The sequence below is a fragment of the Dendrobates tinctorius genome, unplaced genomic scaffold, assembly GCF_039654945.1.
Source record: "Dendrobates tinctorius isolate UK_male_01 unplaced genomic scaffold, ASM3965494v1 ptg000143l, whole genome shotgun sequence".
Lineage (NCBI taxonomy): Eukaryota > Metazoa > Chordata > Amphibia > Anura > Dendrobatidae > Dendrobates > Dendrobates tinctorius.
The window spans coordinates 41,573,100-41,582,304 of record NW_027361810.1 but is presented as its reverse complement, the minus strand read 5'-3'; the positions used below and the strand labels follow the sequence as shown (position 1 = coordinate 41,582,304).

The window sequence follows — 9,205 nt, the reverse complement described above, 5'->3', positions numbered from 1 at the left end:
GAGCACATGACAGAAATGAATCCCCCCCTCCCGTGCCTATATACACATCACACATCCTCCATCCCTTAGGCACATCTTCCCTCTTTAAGGGATCATTGGTATGGAAGTCAGAGCAAATCTATCCAGCGCTTTGGTACTGACCCCAGGGTCTCTTCAAGGGATCATTGGTATGGAAGTTAGGGCAAATCCACTCAGTGCTTTGGTTCTGACGCCAGGCCTCTCTTAAAGGGATCCCCAGTTTGGAAGTTAGGGCCGATACACTCAGGCTGACGGGATGATGTGGGATATTAGTGGTAGTTTTCTCCGGCGGATCTGGCTGACGGGATGATGTGGGATATTAGGAGTAGTAGTCCGGTGGCTCTGGCTGACAGGATGATGTGGGATATTATGGGTAGTTGTTATGATTGAGTCACCGTAGGAGGCAAAAACAGAAATGCTAGCTAAGTCCAGAAAACCAGAGAGGTTGGCAGCTATCGGATTGCAGACCCCTGAACCTATCAACACAACTAGCAGTAGCCGTGGGGGGTTCCTACGATGCCCTAGACCCCTCGATCACAGCCGGAGGACTAAATAACCTAAAGACAGAAAGGGAAATCTAAACTGCCCCAGAGCAGACCCCAAAGCAAAAGGCAGCCCCCCATATATAATGACGGTGAAGCAAGAAGAAAGAACACAACACAGACAGAAAGATAGACTGAGCAAAGACGGGGCCCAAGCTAACTAGATAGGAAAGGACAGGAAGGCTGCTGTCTGCAATCCGTGAAAAACCCTATGAAAATAAGAGCCAACAGACTGACAGTGAAAAAGGCCCTGAAGACGCTAGGCTTCAAAAAGACTATGTCAGTACTCAGGAATATTCTGAAGACAGAGCAACCGGCAAAAGGAGATTCAGCTCACCCCAGCAGGGAATGGCAGAATCCAGAAAAGCAAGGCAAACAAAAACAAAACACAAATGCTAAAAGGCAAAGCAGAAAACTTAGCTTTAGAGGAGCAGGAATCAGACTGGTCTCCTAGAAGTCCACAGAGAAATCACCCGCAGGGCAGAAGGGCGTCGGCAGCCTTATATCCAGTCCGTGACTCCACTCAGCCAGTCATCATCATTAGGCTCAGGTGCCTGATAATCATTACCTTCCTTTACCAGAATAGGGAGTTCACCAGACCTCCGTGACGAAGGGGAAAATGAACTCACAACAGGTAGTAGTCTGGTAGCTCTGGCTGATGGGATGATGTGGGATATTATGGGTAGTAGTCCGGTAGCTCTGGCTGACGGGATGATGTGGGATATTAGGAGTAGTCTGGTGGCTCTGGCTGACAGGATGATGTGGGATATTAGGGCTAGTAGTCCAGTGGCTCTGGCTGACAGGATGATGAGGGATATTATGGGTAGTAGTCCGGTAGCTCTGGCTGACAGTATGATGTGGGATATTATGGGTAGTAGTCCGGTAGCTCTGGCTGACAGGATGATGTGGTATATTATGGGTAGTAGTCCGGTAGCTCTGGCTGACGGGATGATGTGGGATATTATGGGTAGTAGTCCGGTAGCTCTGGCTGACAGGATGATGTGGGATATTATAGTGAATGTGGCTATGCGGAATGGGTGGGGCTCTACACTCAGCTTTATATATATACAGTATATAATCATTATAATTTGTTATAACTAACCGTAGTTAGTTACTATGCCCGGGCAGCGCCGGGCTCTTCAGCTAGTCCTTTATAAAGATAAGGCTGTTCAGTTAAGAACTAGATAGCACAATGGTCTATGCCCTTTATACATACAGATGTGCAAAACCAATTAGACGGGGTCCAATCCACATCCCGGTTCCCGCTCTGCACTATGTTGGGGTGTCGGTCTCAAAAAATGGTATTCTGATGTTCCTTTGATGAAGCCACTGAATTCAGCAAAGCAGAGTCTAAATATGAAAATTTGGATTACGTGGACTTACAAGTCTGCCTTGTTAACCATATTTGTGGAATAATTTGTGACCATTTTCCTACACTCGTGCCTTGGTTCAAAACTGAGTGCAGAGCTTGGTGGGATGAGGATTAACTTCCTACAGCCAGAAAATAATAGCGAGTAAGAGACGCTGGGAAGACAACAAACGCAATAGTGTCTTATCCTAGAGAAAAACAGGGAGACAAAGGGCAGTTTGTTGTGCCCAACTGTTTGGGTTGTGAAGTCTCAAACCCTGTAAAATTTTAGAAAAAGGGTTGCTGCAGATTCACAATGTGAAGAACATGTAAAGCTGGAGAAGAGTGGGTTAATATCTGAAAGTTCATCAAGATATGTAGAAATGCGGTTTATTTCTCAACGCGTTTCGAAGTGACACTTCATCAGGACAAACCACAATAAAAGTGCACATTTTTGCCAGCCCATGGCTAGGATAGTTTTGATTTTCTGCCAGAAATGCGCTTCATTTATGAAGAATTGTTTGCCACTGTAACAACCCTGCTGGCATCACTGCATGGCCTCCGATTCCCCACTCACCAACTTGCTCACTGCTCCAGTCCTTGCTGTGATTTCTGTATAATGCCAGCTCCATGCTCTGTCCCTCTAATCTCCTGTCTGCTGTGTTCATCTTTCCTGACTGTGTGTATAGGGGGGTGGCGCCTGAACTCTCTGCTTCTTATGGAGTCAGGGTGCACCTGGCTAATGTGTCCCTGACCAATTACCTAGAGCCCTCTACTATTTAAGCCTGCCCCATCCACTGGAACATTGCCTGTGCAATGTCTAAACTCGGTTAGTATCTTGCTTCTGAGCCTGCCAGGTCCTCTCCTGTGTATCTCCTCCTTCTCTGGAGGAATACTCCTAGCCTTGCTTAGTATTTTCTGTATGTCCTCCAGGAGGCTGAATATCCTGGTCTCTGTGCTATAGCTCTTGACCTTGTCTTGCCTAGTACCTCCGTCCGCCTTCCAGGAGGCAGTATATCCTGGTCCTTGAGTCTTTGTCCCTGTACCTTGTCTGAACTCTGTCCTACCCCTGCCACTTTGTCTTTGGCTTCTTTCCATGCTGTATCTTTCCTTGTGTCCTCCCTGTCTGTGCTCTGCACCTTTGCAGCTCTGCCTGCTGTGGACCCTTGCAGCTCCACCTGCTCTGGACCCTTGCAGCTCCGCCTACTCTGGACACTTGCAGCTCCGCCTGCTCTGCACCCTTGCAGCTCCGCACTCCTGCGGCTCCTCCTGCGGCTCCGCCTACTCCGCACTCCTGCGGCTCCGCTTACTCTACACCTCTGCCTGTATCCATACCTGCTCTTCCCGTGTGAACAGGTCCAAACCTCTCCCATCATATTCCACTCCCTCCTATCAGTACCTGTACCTGCACCTCCTGTGTCAACAGGACCCTACCTGTTCCTCCATATTCCATTCCTTCCGGCCAATACCCGCTCCTGTTGTGTGAACAGGTCCCTACCTGTTCATTCATACACCACACCTGCCTGCCCTGTGTCTCAAGCTGTGCCTGCTCTGTCTCGTCCTTGCCAGCCTGCTGTCTCATCCGTGCCAGCCTGCTGTCTCGTCCATTCCAGCCTGCCCTGTGTCTCCAAGCCGTGTCTGCTTGCCCTGTGCCTCAGCCCTCCTGTCACTCGCACCTGACCAGGTGTCCTGTCCCCGAGTGGGATCAGCAGTCACAGCCAGACACCACCCTGGAGTGGCACCTGGCAGCTGCCTGCCGCACAACTCTGACCTCACCATTGGAGGCTCCAGAGAAGACCAAGGCAGCTGTCTTAGTCACGCCCCTTCCAGGGTAGTCTGGTCTGTGTCACAGTGGGGCCACAACCCCCGGCTCACGCCAATCAGCCAAGGTGCGAGCGTGACAGCCTATTAATAAATTAGCCTCATCTTACTCTACAAGGGTTTTTCTTTTTTACTTTGCCAGTGCCAGTTTTGCATTTTCGCCGTTCACATGGACCACGATGTTTGGACAGGACGCAGGACATCTGACCCAAACTCAACAGTTTCATAGACTTATGTGAGGCTGTTGAGTTTGGGTCGAGTCTCGTGGCCAGTCTAGAAATCGTGGTCTGTACATATTGTAATTAAGAAACCAACTTATGTTTTTATAGTGGACAGTACCTAGAATTGTTCTGCAGATGGAACATTGCACCTAAAATTAGTTTTTTTTCCATCAATTATGGTTGTTCAACAGCTGATGTCAGACTTATCTGTTTTCGATATGTTGCCCTATACTGAGGGTCTCTAGAGAGTAATGTCATGTATGTTGGCAGCAAAAAGTCACTGACAATGTTTCTAAATTTAGTTTCCTCTAAATAAAGGATCTGCAGAAGTGAAATCACTAATGTATCTGAACAGACAGCGTCATATGCACAAGGAGTAAGAGATGGGACAACCCTCCAGATTTGGATTGCTGGGTATGGTAGCAATTGTTTCCACATCCCTTTCTGATCCAAGATACTGGAGATTTATGTTGGAGATGGTCAGTATGCCAATTTAAGGCAAATGTATTTTCTCCTTGATCAGACACTGGCCATACTTCCTTTGTGGTATTTTTAAATGTATTAACCTAGGGGAACCCCTGAAAATATTTCCACTACAGGGGAAACCAGAATGTTGTTTCTGTCTCAAAAATGCTTGGTGTCGAGACATGTAAGCATTTGAACATTTTTTTGGTCTATGTGCACCACAGACAGAACATGGAGCAATTGTAGTCACGCTTTGGTATTCCACGCAAACCTCTAGTCCACTATAGCATCAAGCTCTAGTCTGCATAAGACTACTGTAAGTAAGCAGCAGGCGACCTGTCCGCTATGACAAGTGCATGGAGCTGCATAAGGAGTCACTCACAGCCACAATTTGTACACGTTACTGGTCTAAAAAGTTTGGAGCTAATCTCTGCTTATATTTTGGAACACGTCTACTTTTTGCAGGCTGAAATCAGTTTGCCTTACTTACTATCCAAGTGACAGATATTGTTTCTGATTGCTGGGGAATCCCTGGTCAGGGCTCCGGGAAACTGATAACTCCTGGGAAACCTTGGCTCGGCTAGGATAGGACATTCATTTCATACTGTTGGGGTCACATAAAGAACTGGCTGAAAGAGAAGTGGACCGTACATTTGGTAGTGTCAAAGCCCCTGTAATCAGTTGGGCTTGAGGGAGCACAGTGGCTCAGTGATCAGCACTGTTACTTTGGGGTCCTGGGTTCAAATCCTACCAAGGAGAACATCTGCAGGGAGTTTGTATGTTCTCCCCATGTTTGTGTGGGTTTCCTCCCACATTCTAAAGACTGATAGGGAATGTAGATTGTGAGCCCCAATGGGGACAGTGATTTTAATATATGTAAAGCGCTGCTGAATATGATGGCGCTATATAAGCAAAGCATAATAATAATGACATAGCTGAGAGTGAAACCCAAAAGATCAGATATTGGTGGCTTATTCTAAGGAAAAGTTAGAAAACCCCTTTTAAAGCTTTTTCTTTCTTTTACAATTCACTCACCTATAAGTAATGTTTTTCCACTTACCGGTAATTCTGCCACAGAACTGTCACACTCCTGTTATACCGCACCGAGACAGTCAGCTGCTAAAACAACAGCTGAGCAAAGAACTCGTGTGTCCATGTTTAGCTGCGCATATGTTGGAAGGTGGCCGGTGATCTGTAAGAACGGCAGCTGTAGTGTGCCGGTTATAACAATGTACACAACTTAATTCTCACTATACTGGAAGGAAAAAGAAAATGCTAAACATCTGACACGGCAGGAAACATCCGACCTGACCCCATCCGATGACCACAAGTAGTTAAATTGGTTTGCATTTATTCCTAGATAATATGAGAATACTACGGAAACATATAACAATTATTATACAGCTGCACCGGCAGGTGATCATTACTCAATAAACCGATCTGAGTACGAATTTCAGGCAGATTTCTTCACCATCGATTCTTCTATCATATTTCTAAAGGAGAGTTTTATTCAGGATGCCAAAACTGTGGAGTGCGGCATTTTGACGTTTTGCTGTTACGTTCGGAGGGCATGTCAAAACGCCACACGGGGATGCATCCACATACAACGCATGTCCCTGTGTACCCAACATTAAAGATAGGTACGCAGGACGCATGCGGAAGTAGGCGGAGCTTAAGAAAAAAAAAGTCTGCAGCACCACGCTGCGGACTCAAACGCTTATGTGAACCCTGCCATACAGAGGCAATGTACCTCAAAAGAGGTATTCCCACTTCCAAGATCCTATCCCAATATGTAGCAGTTGTAATAATAATAATATTAGCAAATAACTTAATAAAAATAATAATCTTTTATTTTTATATAGCGCTAACATATTCCACAGCGCTTTACAGTTTGCACACATTATCATCACTGTCCCCGATGGGGCTCACAATCTAAATTCCCTATCAGTATGTCTTTGGAATGTGGGAGGAAACCAGAGAACCCGGAGGAAACTCACGCAAACACGGGAGAATATACAAACTCCTTGCAGATGTCCTTGGTGGGATTCCAACCACTGAGCCACCGTGCTACCCCAAGTCTAAACTTCAATTACAAATGTAGTCTAGTTCTTCTGATTCACTATGTTGCTTACTCCATGTGCAGGGCGTTGCAGTAGCTTAGGTATCCATGATTACAACTACTCATATAGTGACAGTTAGTTGTTGTAACCATTGGATATCTAAGCTACTGCAACGCCCTGCACATGGAGTAAGCAACATAGTGAATCAGAAGGACTATAGTACATTTATAATTGGGGGTATTTGTCAATAACATTATTATTACACCTACTACATAATGGGATAGGATTATGGAGATGGGAATACCTCTACAGCTGTGGAGCAAGCACAATAGTAGCTAACTGTTACTGCTATCACTATTATGAGGGCACTGGAAGATCGAAAAAAAAGGATCATACAAAAACAGAAAAAATACTAAACAACATGTTAACATAATTATCATAACAAAGAAAAAACACCAAGAGAAATAAATGTTGTTGACATTTCATTTTTCAAGCTTTATTACGTTACATAACATTGCTTTATTTTACAATGCTTAAAAAAAATAATGGGAATAAACAAAATATATATATAAATGACAGGCGGAGCAGGACTTAATTAAAATTTTCTATATCCAAAATAAACATAGAAATAGAAATTTCCTGACCCGTACCGTCTCAGAGATGTAGTTACTATGATGATGGATATACTGGTATGTACAGGTTGCTCTGGTAGACTAGTACGTAACATATTTAACAGATGTACTAGTAGATCCACTCAAGATTGACCTAGTAAGACGATCTTACAAAATGTATTTTAAACCAAGATACAAAGTTGTTTTGTTATTTTATAATCTCTAGATTTTTTTAACTTTTTTCCCAACAGCTTGAAAAAAAAAGTATTACACCATGACATCCCATAGTCCTTGAAGAGTGAAACCATCCTTTAGTTTCTCAATGGCGAGGCCAAGTTCTTCAGAAAAGACCGGCTCACGATCTTGTTGCTTGAAGGACAGGAAAAAAAAAGAAACATCTACAAATCTGCTAGGATAGTATAACACTTTATGCTACAAATACTGAAACTTACCTTGTTTCCATCTGCAAAATAAGCCTATAAAAAAGGGAACAAAAATACTGCATCAGTAGAACATTTGTGATCCACAAATTCCATGTCTGCTCACACACGTGGTTTTTCTAGAAACAGGTTCAACATTTCGGAATCAAATGAATTATTTATAAAGTATTTCTCCTTCTAGCTTTACTTCTTCTTCCATGATGGATCCACTATGGACTTTGGCTCAAGAGATCGCCTCAAAAACTGCATGTCCAATTCCAGTGTTAAAATGGTTTTATAATGTTCTAAGAAATCCCATGGATAGTATGTACACTGTACATTAAAACACTTGGTCACAACGGTGACATACCGTCCATACTGACACCACTACTGGAACCGTGGGAACGTGGTGGTAATCAAAGAATGTGAAACTGAATGTTGTGATAATATCATACTTGATCTTCTACATCAGGGGTGGGGAACCTCAGGCCCCAGGGCCATTTACGGCCCTCGATGACCTTTTATCAGGCCCCCGAGCAGATTCTCAGGGACTGCACTCTTGGGCAAGGAGCTGTATTTTGTTTGCCACAAGCTCATTAATTTCTTCTTGCTCTGTTAGCACACACACGCAGTGTTCACTACTGAACATTAAAGGGCATGCAATGAAAGATTAAGTCATGAAACCAGTGCCAGAAGGGCATGCAATGAAAGATTAAGTCATGAAACCAGTGCCAGAGTCAGGATGTACTTTGTGGGCGGAGTTTGTACGGCCCCCGAAGGATGGTATAAATATCCAAATGGCCCTTGGCAGAAAAAAGATTCCCCACCCCTGTTCTACATTAAGAAAATCTAATTAACTAACACAGAACAGGAGAAATTGGTCTTCTTGCAAACACATTCTTTGCAGCTCTCTGTGAGCTCTGCGGTATTGCGACAATATTGCAACCCTGACCACACAAATATTCATAGAGCATAAATAAATACTAGTTTTGGCTAGAGACATACTCATGTCAGTCTTACCATCAATTTATAGAAAACCATCAATGGGGTGGATTCCTCCAATATTAATACCTACATATGAATACCAAAGATATTCACAAACCACTCACACATATATAAAATATACATCTAAAAAAATTCTTATTGCACATATTTAAAACTATATACAAATGACAAAATTAATATTAAAAAAAAGAGGAAGGATCAGGTAAAGAGAAAGGTGGATCTGGTAAAGGGCACAGTCTGTACCTCATGCACGTTAAAAATGGCTCCCATATACTGAAAAAGCATTTCTTGCGAAGCGCTCGTCAGGGTGCCCAAGGTGGTTTCTAATTTACAACATGGGTAAGCAGTAGCAGTGTTTTGTGACATGTATATTTATGTTCCTTTGTTATGGTCATTTGCGTTGGAGACGTTTACTTAAATATGGGAGCCATTTTTAACAGGTGTGAGCTGCAAACTTTGCCCTTTACCAGATCCATCTTCCTCTTTACTTGAGCCTTCCTTTGTTATATATGTGCGAGTGGTTTGTGAATACCTTTGATATTCCTACATAGGTATTAATATTACCATACTGTCCAACTGTGAGATGGAAGCTGAGAGGAACCTGCAAACCTGCAGATGTGTCAGTTACAATCACACACAGCTGCGCAGTAAGATCCGGAGAGCTGAGAGCGGCCATTACACATCACACTGATAAC

General features: G+C 43.8%; 1 protein-coding gene across 1 annotated transcript in view; it reads right to left on the bottom strand.

The window, feature by feature from the left end:
- Positions 1-6,944: 6,944 nt before the first annotated feature.
- BBS5 (Bardet-Biedl syndrome 5) overlaps positions 6,945-9,205 on the bottom strand; it is a 53,607-nt gene continuing 51,346 nt past the window's right edge. The window contains exons 11-12 of the mRNA XM_073545811.1: positions 7,539-7,562; positions 6,945-7,455 (exon numbers count right to left, since the gene is read on the bottom strand). Coding sequence (XP_073401912.1) covers positions 7,354-7,455; positions 7,539-7,562 — 126 coding nt within the window. The 3' untranslated portion in view covers positions 6,945-7,353. The remainder of the gene's footprint in view (positions 7,456-7,538; positions 7,563-9,205) is intronic.